Source organism: Vairimorpha ceranae (genome assembly GCF_000988165.1).
Source record: "Vairimorpha ceranae strain PA08 1199 chromosome Unknown NODE_10, whole genome shotgun sequence".
Classification (NCBI taxonomy): domain Eukaryota; kingdom Fungi; phylum Microsporidia; family Nosematidae; genus Vairimorpha; species Vairimorpha ceranae.
In genome coordinates, this window is record NW_020169305.1 from 1 (window position 1) to 15,424 (window position 15,424).

The 15,424-nt window shown below is 24.2% G+C and overlaps 10 protein-coding genes across 10 annotated transcripts; 4 read left to right on the forward strand and 6 right to left on the reverse strand.

Moving 5' to 3' along the window:
• Positions 1-1,972: 1,972 nt before the first annotated feature.
• Positions 1,973-2,194, reverse strand: AAJ76_100002194 (hypothetical protein; the record flags this gene model as incomplete). Its single annotated transcript, XM_024473512.1, has 1 exon — positions 1,973-2,194. One exon carries the CDS (start codon positions 2,192-2,194, stop codon positions 1,973-1,975), a length of 222 nt encoding a protein of 73 aa, XP_024331596.1.
• A 2,431-nt stretch (positions 2,195-4,625) lies between these two features.
• On the forward strand, positions 4,626-4,952 carry AAJ76_100004626 (hypothetical protein; the record flags this gene model as incomplete). The annotated part of the gene is made up of 1 exon (XM_024473523.1): positions 4,626-4,952. The coding sequence occupies one exon, from the start codon at positions 4,626-4,628 to the stop codon at positions 4,950-4,952; it is 327 nt and encodes a 108-aa protein (XP_024331597.1).
• Positions 4,953-7,378: 2,426 nt separating this feature from the next.
• On the reverse strand, positions 7,379-7,636 carry AAJ76_100007636 (hypothetical protein; the record flags this gene model as incomplete). Its single annotated transcript, XM_024473542.1, has 1 exon — positions 7,379-7,636. The coding sequence occupies one exon, from the start codon at positions 7,634-7,636 to the stop codon at positions 7,379-7,381; it is 258 nt and encodes an 85-aa protein (XP_024331598.1).
• Positions 7,637-8,080: 444 nt separating this feature from the next.
• On the forward strand, positions 8,081-8,710 carry AAJ76_100008081 (hypothetical protein; the record flags this gene model as incomplete). The annotated part of the gene is made up of 1 exon (XM_024473544.1): positions 8,081-8,710. The coding sequence occupies one exon, from the start codon at positions 8,081-8,083 to the stop codon at positions 8,708-8,710; it is 630 nt and encodes a 209-aa protein (XP_024331599.1).
• Positions 8,711-9,428: 718 nt separating this feature from the next.
• On the reverse strand, positions 9,429-9,854 carry AAJ76_100009854 (ricin b lectin; the record flags this gene model as incomplete). Its single annotated transcript, XM_024473550.1, has 1 exon — positions 9,429-9,854. The coding sequence occupies one exon, from the start codon at positions 9,852-9,854 to the stop codon at positions 9,429-9,431; it is 426 nt and encodes a 141-aa protein (XP_024331600.1).
• Positions 9,855-10,708: 854 nt separating this feature from the next.
• Positions 10,709-10,840, forward strand: AAJ76_1000010709 (hypothetical protein; the record flags this gene model as incomplete). Its single annotated transcript, XM_024473503.1, has 1 exon — positions 10,709-10,840. The coding sequence occupies one exon, from the start codon at positions 10,709-10,711 to the stop codon at positions 10,838-10,840; it is 132 nt and encodes a 43-aa protein (XP_024331601.1).
• A 146-nt stretch (positions 10,841-10,986) lies between these two features.
• AAJ76_1000010987 (hypothetical protein) lies at positions 10,987-11,196 on the forward strand (the record flags this gene model as incomplete). The annotated part of the gene is made up of 1 exon (XM_024473504.1): positions 10,987-11,196. One exon carries the CDS (start codon positions 10,987-10,989, stop codon positions 11,194-11,196), a length of 210 nt encoding a protein of 69 aa, XP_024331602.1.
• A 97-nt stretch (positions 11,197-11,293) lies between these two features.
• On the reverse strand, positions 11,294-11,728 carry AAJ76_1000011728 (hypothetical protein; the record flags this gene model as incomplete). The annotated part of the gene is made up of 1 exon (XM_024473505.1): positions 11,294-11,728. One exon carries the CDS (start codon positions 11,726-11,728, stop codon positions 11,294-11,296), a length of 435 nt encoding a protein of 144 aa, XP_024331603.1.
• A 944-nt stretch (positions 11,729-12,672) lies between these two features.
• AAJ76_1000013104 (hypothetical protein) lies at positions 12,673-13,104 on the reverse strand (the record flags this gene model as incomplete). The annotated part of the gene is made up of 1 exon (XM_024473506.1): positions 12,673-13,104. One exon carries the CDS (start codon positions 13,102-13,104, stop codon positions 12,673-12,675), a length of 432 nt encoding a protein of 143 aa, XP_024331604.1.
• A 535-nt stretch (positions 13,105-13,639) lies between these two features.
• On the reverse strand, positions 13,640-14,197 carry AAJ76_1000014197 (hypothetical protein; the record flags this gene model as incomplete). The annotated part of the gene is made up of 1 exon (XM_024473507.1): positions 13,640-14,197. The coding sequence occupies one exon, from the start codon at positions 14,195-14,197 to the stop codon at positions 13,640-13,642; it is 558 nt and encodes a 185-aa protein (XP_024331605.1).
• Between the last annotated feature and the right edge of the window lie 1,227 nt (positions 14,198-15,424).

Below are 15,424 nucleotides of genomic sequence, written 5' to 3' on the forward strand. Positions count from 1 at the left end.
TATTAGAATAACAGTTTAAAGTTTAAAAAGAACAGATATATACACATAAAGCGAAATTTATATAAAAACTTAAACAATTAATGTAATTGTTATGTAAAAATACATAAATGAGTTATTCTCACTTTTATGTTTGTTAGTACATGCAATTAAGTGTTTTATTTAATAACCAATAGGAACAGAGAATTTATAGGGGTTTCATAAAAAACTATTTAAGGAATTTTAAAGCAAAAATACATGTTAAATTATAATTATAAACAAATTTGTATCAAAGAACAACTTTTTAAAAAATAATGACATGACTACTGTTTCTGTCTGTATTGTACTTTCACATAACAAGTAATCAAAATTCTTTATAGTCATTCTGACAAATGAATTATTACGAAATCAATAGTCTTCCTAAGATTTAAAAGGGAGTTTCATCTTGTCAGAAATAGGTGGCAAATTGTTGTTCTTTAAGTAGTATTCAATTAAACTACCAAATTTAAAGACATTTTTATTTAACCTGTTTATTGATTGCATTCTTGTATTTTTGTGGCGCTATTTATATTTTTAGTTTTGATTAAATCAAAACCTGCTTTGTTACACTAATCATTACGAAGATACAAATAAATTTGTTGGTTTTTATAAATGTAACTGTTTTAGATTACATTAATAAATTTAGGATTTAAATGTTATGATTTTTTATTACACATCCTTACCCCTTTAAAAGTATAAATATAAGAAAAAATACAAATAAATGGAATCATTAAATTCAACTTCTTTAATTAAAATTTATAAAAAACAGCACAGTTTCAGGTGTTTGAGCACTGCCAGAAATTTAAAGCGTATTACGACGGTATGATTTCTGCTAGTAATTTATCCATTGTATTTGTACAAAAAAATTATTGAAGTTAAAATTTTAAGCACTAAACATTTATTTGAAAAGAGTTTTTTTAAGTATTTGATTAATGTATATTTTTGTTAAACTTATAAATTAAACAACTTTAAACTTAGTTTAGTTAAAAAATAGATTTTTGCGATTTTTATTTGTTTTTGTTCTAATCCAAATATAATCAATAGTATGAGTAAAAATGTTACTATATAAAAAAAACAAATTATAAAATAAAAAAGTTTGCTTATAGAAATGGTTATCAAGAGCATTTAGTTAAAGCATATTGGCGTTATTCTGCAGGAAAAAATAATTCCATGTAAATGCGGCATTTTTTTAATAATAATTAGAGTTTTTTACAAAAATTAAAGATTGTATTTTTTTTTTAAATAAAAACAGCTACAATAATAAACTTTTATAAAAAAACACTTTAGTACAATTATCTATTTAATATCACATCAATATAAAAATTTTCGTCTCCTAATGATTCTAAAAATATTCCGGCTCCTGTAGATTTATAAAAGAAGGCATTTACATTTCTAAATCTGCAACACAATGAGATGTTTTTTTTCACTATCGACAGGTTTATACCCCTTGGTTGATATTTTTACTGTGCTTCATTTCCTTTATTAATATCAGATTTTCAAAAATTCCGGGCAGTCTATTCTAAAATATACGCTCGTATAATCTAATAACTTTTTCAAGTTGTTCAACAGTTTTTGAGCTTATAGCAAAAACCTCTTCGTATTTTGGAATTTTTTTAGTAAAAAAATACTTTTCATTTTGCAAAACCTTAAAATCTTGTAATATATAAATTTTAACGGAGTGTTTGTGTTTTAATTCATAAACTTTTTTGATCAATTCCGTTGCATTTTCCCAATTTAAATTTTCAGACCTCAACTTCGTAATGACACTTCAAAACCGAACATGCAAGTAACACAAAACAAATATTAATGTACAACTAGGAACCAATGACTTCAAAAAACTTATTTTATTTTAATTTTTTCCCATAAGTATTATAAGCACAACCACAATATTTAAAAGTTTTTTTTTCAATAATATATTCTTTAAAAGATAAGTTGTATACAAACAGCGTTTTGTTCGTTAAACGGGCCGAAAATTCTTCTCGATATAAAACACAAAAAACGCTAATTGTTCCAACATCAACATAATTATCAAAACAGCCTCATAAAGTTGTATTAGAGTGTAAATTTTTGTTGTTCGGGTATAAATCTGTAATTGATCAAAAGTAAAAAATCTCTTTTTTTTTATAATTACAAGTTTTGCAAAAATAAAAATTTTCTTTAATGATTTTTTGTCATACATCAAATATAGGGCAATAGTTTGATTTTTTATCTAAATGCTATAATTTAAAAAAGTGTTTAGGGAATGTACTTTAATAAAGACGTTGGTCTTAGAATGTGTGGTAGTTACAGTCTGTAAAATGAAATGCATAGCGAAAAGAAGCAGTTATGTGTAGTTTAAACCTAAAAAAGCACAATTTTCTTGTTTATTTTTACATTTATATGAATTTAAAAACTTTATTAGTATTTTTGTGGTTATGCTAGGTTTTTTTTAATTTTTAAAAAAACTGTAAAATAAACAATGCATATTTTCAATTTAAGATCTAACATGTTTTCTTGACTTTATAAACCACAATAAAAAGTTTTAAAAACTCGATGTTAATTTTTAAAATAATTTTTTTGGTATAAAGTACAAATTATGTTCAATTTTTACCTTTAACTCAGATTTTGTATTAAAAATAAAATTAGTTTGCTCTTCTTAATTAGGGTTCACAAAATCTCGATAGAATTTAAAGCTGGTGATTGTGGAGGCCATGGCAGCAATTCTATGTCTTTCTTATCAAAAAAACCTTTGCAAGCTTTGAAGTGTGCTTAGGATCGTTATCTTATTAAAAATAAATTTCTTAAGGCTTATTCTATCAACAAAGGCAGTCGGGTTATTTGAAAAGTCAATATATGCAATAGCATTCATGATTCCATCGACAAATACCAACCTTCCTACACAATATTAGAAGAAATATCTTCATACCATGACAGATCCGCTTCAAATTTAACTATTGGTGTTAAATCCTTCAGCAGAAAGCCAATTTTTTGTGTTCTCTAGACAGAAACCTTACCGAAGGAAATAAACAGATTAAATTTGCTTTCATTTGAAAATATAATGCTTTTTATATCATTGAAAGACAAATAATATTTGCCATTTTCCTGATTCTAGTTAAAACATTTTTTTTGACAAGCGAGATTTTTAAATAGACGAAAATGCTCCAATATTTGCTTTCGTTAGAATATTCTTCACTGAAATATGCAATATTTACTTCCAGTACCCCCTTTAAACTTAATAGCTGCTTTTCTTAAAGATGGTTTTTGATTTTTTTTATTAATTTTTTAATCACGTCAATTTCAAAAGTATTACGAAATTTGATGTTCATTTCCGCCTTAATTATCCGTATCGTCAGAATTTTGATATTTAGATGGTATCCTTGAGCCGTACTTTGATTTTTCTTTAGGTTTTTTGAAATTTGAACCTGTGAGGAATTCTATTCTTAGAAGCTAATAATTTTACCTTTAAAAATTTAGATAGAGCCATATGTAGGTTTAGAGATTTACATAATAAACCATTGTTGGGGGAAAGGTTTTAAATTTTTTAATTATCTTTAAAAATAATTTCTTTTCTTTACACTTTACCTGAAATATGCTTAAAGACTCAAAATAATAAAAGACAGAATAAAAACCTTCTGGAATTTTTATTGTTGTGTACAACACGTTATAAGCTTAATACTGGTTTTAAGTCAAAAAAAATATACATTTTTTATTTTACAGATTTGTTATCATTAATGTTAAACTCTTCTTAAATTAGGCCTCAAAAATATTTAAATACAATTGTAATTGGATGAAAAAAGAAAAAATAAAGAAAATAATTAAAAAAATATATCACCACTTTGTTACTAACGTAACGTATAAAAAACAGCACCACCTGCCTTATAACATCCCAATAATCTTTTTATTGTTGGGTCTTTTTGCCAAGAAGCCCATCATTGTAATTTTTTCATTTAGAATCATTTTATGTTAAACTCCATATTTTAAGGTAGTTTTAATTTATTCTTAATTTTAATTCTTCTTATGGCTTAAGGTAAAATTTATTAAAGTAGTAAAAAATTCTTTAAAAATATACTTTATAAACAAAAAAAATTTAAAATTTTAAATGTGGTTAAAAACCAAATTCACCTGAATTTTTTTTTTAGTAAATGCCATGAAGTGAAGTGTGTTATTTCAAAAACAGCTTCTTAAGGCATATTTTAAAATTTTTGTTTTATAATATTATTATTTAACTTTGTTATAAAAAATCATAAATAAATTTATTGAACTAGTTCGTTAATTTAGAAACATTAAATAAACGCAAATCAGTAAATACACTATACAATAATTATGATTGATTTTTATTTACTTTAGCTTTGATGGAATATTAACTAAAGATATGGATAGTAAATAGCTGAACAAAAATAAAAATAAAATTAATGGTTGGGTTGGCGTTAATTATAAGCATTTCTTGAAAAAAAATATTTGTAGCCCCTAATAACTGAGAAATCTAAACTGAAATTGTTGGAGCAGAAAGAGTAGATAATAATGAGGATATCTTGCCTATTACAGTTAATGGAGTCTACTTTGAGAATGCTTTTACAGATGTTAGTGCAGCCAAGGCAACACTTTGCAAATTAGGGTTTTTTTCCAATACTATGGCATGTAGCGAGTGTCAAAGGAGGTCTCGAATGTCATATGTAAAGCGTAAAAGTGCACCCGATGGCTGTAATTGGGCTTATAAAAGGCCATGTATGTACACATTTTCATTAAAAAAACGTAGTTTTTTTGATTCATTCAAGATTGGTGTAAAGACTACTTTAAAAGCTACCTATAAATACCTTTCTAGATTATCCTTTGTAGATATTGCATATGAACTTAATGTGTGTCGGAAAACAACCAGTAAAATGGTCAATTTAGTTAGGGAATGTATTTGTGAATATATGTCTGCTCAAACAATTTGGATAGGTTGGTTAAACGAGTAAAGTATGCCAAAAAATGCATAAATTAATGAAAGTCTTTTTTAAAAGAAATATAATCGGAGAAGAATTAGAAATGATCAATGGTATATCAGAGGTATTGAAAGGAGATCAAAAAGATGTTTTATTTTATCTGTAGAAAATAGAAACACAATTAACACCGCGTGTATAATTTTTTAAAATGTTTTACTTGATACAATTATTGTAATAGATGAATGGCGTGTGTATAATACTGCAATAAAAACTTTAAATTTATCCTCTTTGACGAATTATGTCAATGAAACGATAAACCAGTTGATTAATTTTGTTGACCTCTTGTGCCCCTCTGTACACATACAATATATAGAATGTCTGTGGTACAGATCAAAGTATTTTTTTGAAAAAAGTTGCCTGTCCAAGAACAGCATTCTAAGTACCTGATACAATTTATTTGGAAGTATCATATTGGTAAGCAGAAGATAATAAAAAAATTGTTAATATTATTAGAAGAAGATCGATTTTTTTAAATTTTTAAATCCGCATATAATTAACACTAAACGAATTAATAAATAGCTATAATAAAAATGCTCTTAATTTTGAGTTTGGTCAAATACTACCCAAAAACAATGAAGTGCTCTCAGTTTTCTGTGTTTTGATATCAAAGAAAAAAGTAGGAGTAAGAATTGAAATAAAAAACGAAATCGATAAGTATATATAATTATTCAAGATCAAGATTACAGGCCTAAGAATTGCTTCAATATAAAAATTTTAAGATTAGGGAATGTAAACACATAATTATTAAAAAATTGATTGGTGATTTATTTGCATATCATAGAGTCTTAAACGGACTACTGCAAAAACAAAAAATTGTTTTGAATACAATATTTAGACCTTCTTTGGGGAAAGGGTTGTCAAAAAAAAATTTAACAGAAATTACAAAATTCTTGACTACAAAGGCTCGCCACAGGAAGGATTCAACTGAATCCATTTGTAACCTAAAAAGTGTGACATATTTAATGTGAAAGCATGCATGAATTTTATCAACTCAATAAGTTAAATTTGTATCAATACGCAAATATTGAAAAAATTATCATAAAATGAATATAACAAACGGTTCAGAAAAAGCTTCATTGAAAATTTAATCTTTTAATACTGCAAAAATGTTGAAAGATTTATAAATTTATAAAGTTGATATAACTTTGGATTATTTATAGATCTTGAAGATAATTAGTTAAATGTAAAAGGCTATAATCATTCAAAAAAATAAAATCAATTCACTGACGAGATAAAAATGACTTATAGAAATTTCAATAACAATAAAAAAAACAAAAGAGAAAATAATTTATATTTAAGCTACAAAGTTAAGACACAAAGTGGTGGTTTAAGGATGAAACTAAAGATTAAATAAATTTGATCACACGAAATATAAAAAGTTTGTGTCAAGAAGGAATAAAAATCAAAAGATTAAAATTAATTATACAAAGAATTATCGACAAAAGTAAATTACAAATGAATTTAGACGCCTGGTCTAGTAGAAACGTTGTCAATAAAACCATTTAGAAAAATTAAGATATCAACACAAGTAGATGGGCCTCTAGAAATAGCAAACAATGCTAAGAGCTATAAAAAAACAATGATATTACTTATTCGTATTAAGAAAATTGTTTCAGATTTTAAGATGAAATACTACATAATAGATAATTATTAGATATTAGTTTATTATAATAATGACTGTGTATTTAATTTTGCTGAGAGTTATATATTAATAAACAAAAAGAGGATTAACATTATCGGTTCAGAAAACATAGACTTGTGTTATATAACATTTTTTATAAATTATAAAATCATTTTAAAAAAAAATAGAATGTAAAACATGAAGGGAAATAATGAATACTTAAAAATGAACAAAAAAATTTTGGTAAAAGCTGACGTATTAAATCAAGAAATAGCGATATTCTATGTCCGATAAATACAAAGATAGCTCAAAAGTTGAAATAGGCTGACTGTTTAAGGTTAATATTCTAAAAGAAGATAAAACAAAAGTGTCGTATTTAATCTTTTTAGTTGAAAAGTAAACAAGCGATCTGAAATTAGTATTTAATTAAAAAGAAATTAATAAACACATAATCGACGAACCATTCGAAATCCCTAAAATATTCGAGAATATACAATCATTAGAAAAAAGTAACCATGACAAAGATGATATTAAATTCAAATATGACAAATTTAAAGTCGAAAATATATTTTTTAAAAAAGTTAACATCGACAAATTCGATAGTAATGCGGGGGACAGCACAAGATAATTGAAGTATCTGGTAAAGGGTTGTGGATTAGAGTAAAAGAAATAGGAACAATAGTACCACATAAAGAGTATCAAGTCTTAGTTTGTTGAGAATACAGAATGTTACGGATAATCATAACATTTATTTGTTGAAATTATTGGTTTAGTTAAATTAATCTATCAATGCAGAAACCAATAAATAAAACGAAAAAAATGATTGGTTTTTATTGAAAAAAAAATCGAGGAAATCAAAGCTATAAATATAAATAACAGAACTATGAAGCAGCAATGGAATCAATAAATAATTAAAACTTAGTTCGCCTACACGCAAAACCCGCCATCTGTAATCTGTCACATTCATCAATGAAAAAAATATAAAAAAATTTGCACAACACGGATTATAAAAATAAGGAAAATACCCCTTTTTCATATAAATTATCTTTAAAAAGTATTATTTATGAAGTAAAACTAAGAAAAACAAGATGTTGTTAAATTTAATAGTTTAGTTGAATATTACCTAAAAAATAATGATTTTTCTTAGCTCTGGTAGTAATAAAAATTGATTTACTTTCTTCATAAATTTAGAATTTATCGCTTAATTAGTTATTAGTTACATCGAGTCGCCTATTGGGCGAATTAATGCAAATGATCTAAAAATATGTACTATAACGTAAATGTGTAAAATGAACCCTATGGTACTAAAAGTATTGCTCGTTCATATAAAGTTGTTTACGATTAGCAAAAAAAAATTATTTTTTTATAAAATATAAATAATATGGATGACCAAGTAAAAATTTTTTAGATCTATTATCATTTTATGTTTTAAAATTTGTAAATAAAAATGTAAAAATTTTTTATTTGTTTATTTAAATATATGTTGATTTTTTTCAGAGTTATATCAAAAATGCTAATATTGTTTTTATTTAGTGCAATTTATTCAGAAGAATTACAATTTTTAGTTAAGGGATTTGGTATGTACATATGTACAAAAGATGGTTATACACTTTATGGATGCAGTGATAAAAGCTATATCTCAAAGTTTTTATTGGAATATGACAACAATGGAAAATTGTTTATAATATCTCCTAAATATAACAAAATATTTGATATCGCGAATAACGAATCACTAATACTGTGGCCAAAACATGGTGGACCCAATCAAGTCTTTGAGTTAAATTGGATAAATAATAAAGAATTTATGCTAATGAACAGAGAAAAATGTGTTGTTTACAATGATGTAACAAATAAGTTTGATTACAAAGACTGTAAACTTGGTAGCGAGAGAAATAAGTTATTTAAGGTCGGACCTGATGAGGAAAGACCAGAACAATTAACTAGGCCTTCGTTAATTTCACCAACACATGACAATGAACATGCAGAAGACGACTCTTGTTCTTGCTTTGATGAACCTATAAGACGAAAAAGAAGACATAGGCATCATATTGACGATCCGCATTATCGGCGAAGAGGGGGACATAGACATTACAGACCAATGAAGAGGTAATTAAATACTTAATTTTGTTTTTTTTTTTATGTTCAAAAAAATTTTTAATGCAGTAATTTTTATTTTTTTGTGTGGTAAAATTACCCATGAAACATTTAATTGACAAGTAAATTGCTCAATTAGTGCATTTAAAAGACAATTAAACGTTTATAATGATTTTGGAATTAAAGATACTTTATGTGTGTATATAAGAAGGTAAAAACTATATATAAAAAATAAAAATAAAAAACATTATGCTTTCAATTTCTTTTACCTTGCAGTAAGCAGAAGCTTAAAGTGCCCAAGAAGACTTCACATCCAAATCAAAAAAATTATAACTCTAGCACAAATAGTGTGCTGGGAGATATTTCATGACATCCCAGATTCCTTAAGCTCATGCCACTGTGTTAGATGTAGTTTAATTTACTTTGACTATTTTTTAAAAAAACGTTTTTTTAATTAAATTTTTAAAAAACTAAAAAAGTAATTTAGAATTTAAGAAACATATTTTTAAAGTATTCGGATAATATGATTTAAAAAAGATAAAAGTATTTCTTTAAGTTTTTAATGTGTTATTAATTGCTTTGATGTTGTTTTATAATTTTTTATTGTTTAATAATTTTCTATATCGTTAGATTTTTAAAAATTCAATGTAATTTTTAATCAAAATATTAAATATTTAATTAATATATTAAAGAAACTTTTGTATTATTATTAATATTAAATTTTAAATCAACTATCAACTATTTTTCTTTTCATCTTCTTCTGTTATTATTAAAAACTTTTGATTATTTGAATTATTACATATGTTAGAAACATAATTTTTTGTATTTGGTTGATATTCGAGACAATTGCCTTCATTCGTTATCACATAGGAATTAGATCCCACATAAGACAGTTTAAACAGTTGATTGGGTTTTCCATGATTGTAATAATATGTAAGAGCATTTCCCTTTCCTATATCCCATACTTTATTTCCATATTTTGGTTTGATCATTATTTTTCCATTACTGAGTGGATCTATAATAAAATTTCCTCTCTCACTTTCAGTAGTCGGTTTAACTTGTGTGGTATCCGCGCTTTCTAGTAGTCCTTCTATATATAAATCATCATTTAAGTGCTTAATGTAAAATTGAATGGAACGACAAAAAAAGTAGAATATCATAATGTGTTTTAAAAAAATTATTTAATACTAAAAAATATAAAACAAAGTGTTTTATATTTTATCATAAAATAAATTGATTTATAGTTTTTGTATACATTTTTCAAAAATAATAGTAAACGTAAGTTTAAGAAACAACAGGTTTGATAAATACTTTTGATTATTAAAAAAAGAATCTGTGGTATAAATTTTCATGTTATAGTTTTATTTCTTCATAATAAATTTCTGTTTCATATTTTTACAAATATTTGTTAAAGCGAAACTTTTTATTAATAGCACCATTGAAAAACAAAAACATAATTTTAATAGAGCAAAAGTAATTTAAAACCTATCAATGGTGCTGTATAACACAAAATAATGATAAAAAACAAAACATTTTTTAACTCACGAAACCTTTAAATAAAAGTAGGATCAATTAAACATGCTATCTAAATTTGAAATTTTTTTATATTACAAAAAATAATCATTTAATTAAAAAAAATAGCTTTAAGATATTATTAATTAATAATAACCGAAACTGAATATGCCAAAACCCATAAAGAAGTCGGCTTTTTTACAAGTTTATATCACTATCAATTGTATTTAAAAAAATAATTTACCTATAACTATTAAAAAAAAATTAGGCCTAATACAATAGTTATCTTGTGTAAAAATGTTTTCTTATTTAAAATAGATCTAGGGTTTGCAAAAGAGGTTAAAATACTAAGAATGAATACTGTAACTTTTTAATATACCTCATTAATTCTACTTATTTTTGCTGTAAGGCCAAAAAAAAATTCTTTATTAAATTTTGTTGTAAGAAAACTTTTAATTGAGATCTATACGTTCTTATTTTAGATTAAATTGCTAAATTATTTATGCTGTTTGTTTTAAATCTAGGATTATTTATTGATAAAGTTTTTGAGAATGTTATGATCTTTCATAACAAATATTTAATTTATTGTTTTAAAACTTTTATAAAAAGTTTTTTAAAAAGAAAGGGTTATTAATTTTAAACAGAACCAAAAAAATTTTGAAATGAATAAACACATTTCTACTAAAACAAAAAGTTTTTACAAAAGCCTCATAAAGCTTTACTTAAAAAGCTTTTGTCTTTTTAGAAAATTTTAGAGACTAATAACTTTTTTATTAAAATATGCTTTATTTTCTTTTTTTATTAAAAACATTTGATTTGCCAAATTTTACGTTAACACAAAATTTAACACGCAATTTATGTCAAAATCTGTTTAAAATTTTTATAAGCATTAAAAAAATCGTTAACGCAAATTTAGCAGCGAAATTAATAACAGAACAAGTTTACAGTAACATACATTATAAATTTATTACAATTATATTTTATTTTTAGTATTGATAATTTTAAATTAAAATTAAAAATTAAGATTTTAATACAGATGAAAATGTAATTTAATAATAAATATTTTATTTTGTATTAATAGCTCAGTTTATCCATACGTTCTGTAAATCTCTTCTTCTTCTGTCTTTATAAATGCAAATTTTTGATTCCTAGCCATTCGGTTGCAATAGGTAGTTTCATATTCTCTTTTATAAGGTTTATATTCAAGACATTTACCTCTATTTATTATTTGGTAAGTATAAGGCCCAATATATTCAATTTGAAAAACTTGATTAGGTCCACCGTGCTCTTTAAAGTAGATGAGTGAATAATTATCACGAATATCCCATATTTTTTTACCGAATTTTGGTTTTATAATTAAACCTGAATAGCCTAACTCATACATGTAATCTCCTCTAAAATTTATTCCTTCAGGTGCTACTTGGGTTCGATCATTGGCATATATATCACCTCCTATGTATAAGTCGTCATAGAAATGTTTTATGTAGAACTGTAATGAATACCCCAAAAAGTAAACTAACATGTCTTTTGTAAAATTTTATTTAAATGTATATTAATAACCAGTTATTTTATTTTTTTTTTACTTTTTGATAAATAAAAAAAATAACATTACATATAAATAAGAAAATTGTAGAATTACTTTACTAATGTCAGTGTTTGTTAAATAATAATTTTTATGTGTTTCAATTTAAATAATTTTATTGGTTTGAAGTTTGAAAAAACTTGAATAAATAGTATAATTTTTTTGATAAATTAAAGAATTTAATAGAAATAAAACAATTTAACAGTAAATCTCCAATGGTATATAGTATACTTTTAAGATTCTATAATATAGATTTTATAAAGTTGATTTTTATTAAGAACAATTGGTTCTACAAACTTAATAGTGCGCAAGTGAAAATTAAACTGGTAATATTTTATTTGTAAATCAAGTAAATACCTTTAAAAGTTGTTAAAAAAAATTTTACAAATTTGAAGGGGTGGTAATGTACAAATAAAAATTTTTAACAATACGATAGTAAGCAGTTGAGTAAAAAAGTAAGTTCTACATAAATAAAACAATATGTATTTTAAATTTATAATCTTATTAATTGTAATATTGCCGTTAATGTATATTAATTTAATATTGTGCTATTTGAAAAAAAGATATTATCAAAAAACAAAATTTATAAAAAAATGTAAAAATACTTTTGTACATTTTTGTATTATACAATACACTAACATCAAAATATTTAATAATTTATTTGTACTTTAAATATTTAAATAAAATTGCACAGTTGTACATATAAAAGAATTCACTCAATCAAAAAAAATATTAAATTAATTTGTTAAACTAATGCTAGCATACACTAAAAAGAAATTTAAAAAATTTTCATTAGGATTATCTAAATTGTTAATAACAAATAACTGTTTTAAATTATTTAAATGTAAAGTCAATAAAACAATTAATTTTTTATTTTTCAAATTTCAAAAAGTCCTGCTTCTTTCTTCATCCAATGTTCTTATAAAAGCAAATCTTTGATTGGCTGTGTAATTACATTTACTTGCAATATATCTTTTTGTAGAAGAATTGTATTCAAGACATTTTCCTCTATTTTTTATTGCATATGTAAATGGTCCAAGATAGTCAAAATAAAAAAGCTGATTTGGTTCACCATGTCTTCTCCAATAAGTAAGCGTCCATTCATCACCGATATCCCATGTTTTATTCCCAAATTTGGGTTTAATTAATAATAGTCCATCTTTATTATACTCAATCTGAAAATCTCCCCTTTCTGTTATGCCTTCTGGTTCTACTGGTGTATAATCTGAGACATCTACCTTACCTCCTATATATAAATTGTCATAAAAATGTTTGATATAAAATTGTAATGAAAAATTTATATAAACAAGAAGCATATCATTAGAGAAATTTTTAATTTATAGTAAAACAACTAATCAATGAGTTTTTTAATTATAATCAAAAAAAATGTTTTTAATAACTTTTATAAGATACAAATATACAATAATTTCGATTTTTCATTTTTAAATATGGTGACGTTTATTGGTTTGAAATTCAAAAAAACATAATATGATTTCTCACCAGAAATGACGAATTAAATCATTTAATTAAATCATTAAATAGCAGATAATTTACAGGTAAATACTAATTTTTTTCTTACTTTTTTTAATTTTCAAAGGAATGAATTTTATCTTTCTTGCCTATCTAAAAAAGTTCGGGAAACTTTTTATTAGAATAAATAAAATATTAACACATTAAAAATAAACTGTATTAGAATATTTTGTTATACAATCTGTTTATTTTTTAAACTAATGAAAATCAGGTTTTTATTAAATATATAGACTTTTTAAAAATTAAACTTGCATGTAGGTATTAATGTTATTTTCAATATTATAAATATAAAAAAATATTGAAATTAATTAAGGTTTATTGTTAGTTTCCAACTATTAAATTTTTTAAAAAATTCACTGCTTTTTGTTTCGTGTACTTAATAGCTTTTTCCTGTAATACAGAAAATTTAGCTATTTGTTCTTGTTCAGCACTTTTTAAATCAGTAATAAGATCATTTGCTGATGTGATTTCACCTTCTGTCGCAACAAGTGTGAATTTTTGATCGCTTGAATCGTCACATTCGCTGAATATGTACTTTCGTAAGAAAGGCTTGAATTCCATACATTTTTCCCTGTTTTTGATAATGTAGGTATCATATCCTACATATAAAAATGCAAAGCGCTGATTTGGTTCACCATGTCTTGTCCAGTAAGTAAGTGTATCTGCCTTTCCTACATCCCATACCTTATCACTATATTTTGGCTTAAGTAGTAATAACCCATTCAAATCTGGATATAACTTGAAATTTTCACGCTCTGATTTATTGACTGGTACTAAAGGCATTGAATTTATGTTATTTAGTAATCCTCCTACATAAACATCCCTGTTTAGGTGTTTGATATACATCTGTACAGATAAATTGAAATAAAAAAATAGCATAAGAGATAAAATAAAATTCAATATATATAAAAAATTTAAAACCGTGTATTGATATATATCTTTTGTTTAGGATAGATAAGTTAAATAGTAGTATAATTGGGTGTTGTTAAGTTATTTATAATATTTATAGGCATGATACTGACGTTGATTATTCGCACATGTTTGTGATTAAATTTGTAATAAATCTAATCACAAAAAACTTGCAATATTTGGCTATACAACGTTATGTTATATGATAAATTTCACAGTTTTTTTTGCCTGTTTCATCCCAAAAAGTTATAGTTTTGATGTATTGTTACATTTTTAGGTATTCAGAAAACGTGGGTATCTAAAAAATAAATTTGTGTGCTATAAAATTCAATTATATTTATTTTTGATAATGCGCACTAAAACGTATTTAAAAAGCAAAAGCGCCTATTCATGTAGATATAATTACAGAAATAAATTTGGCAATTTATGGTTATGAACAAAAAAACGTCTTATTTTCAACTTTATAATGTCTTTTTTATTTTTATTTCATGTACAATTATTGTTAAGTTTTTATAATGTTTACTTTTATTGAAAAAAAGCTTGAGTGTTTTAAAATGACCTTACAATTGTATCGAATTATATGCACCGATCCTAGATAAAGAATTTAGCAATATTCATCATCAAAAACTATTGAACTGAATCATGTGTTAGACATTCTTGATGATATATAATCACTTTAATATTTTGACATAGGAGTCTAGCATTTTAATGACAAAAAGACCGTTTTATTGCTCGTACATCCATGTATTTTTATCATTTACAATTATTATTCATCCCAGCTGCCAATTAATGTTAAATGCCAAAAAAAATGCAATTTAAATCTCAAAACGTACATATAATTCAAGTATGAACCCATTTTCTTGTGCTGTTTAATACAATTTAATACAAAGTTAAGAATACTTAATTAACAAGTTGTTATTTTATTAAAATATACATTAGTATTTTAATGAGATAAACAATTTAGTTTGTTTTACCGGATACATGTTCATTGTATGTCACTTAATCTCATTATTTTACTGTAATTGTAAACAAACTAAAAATTTTATTAAGCAAACACAAAAATTTACCCAATTTCTTATTTTATTTTATAAAAATAGCATCAACAAGCACTCAAATTAAATTGTTTTATAAAAAAGTAACTGCTATATATATTGCTGTGACAAAAATATTTGTTCTTAATAAATTTAATTAATCATC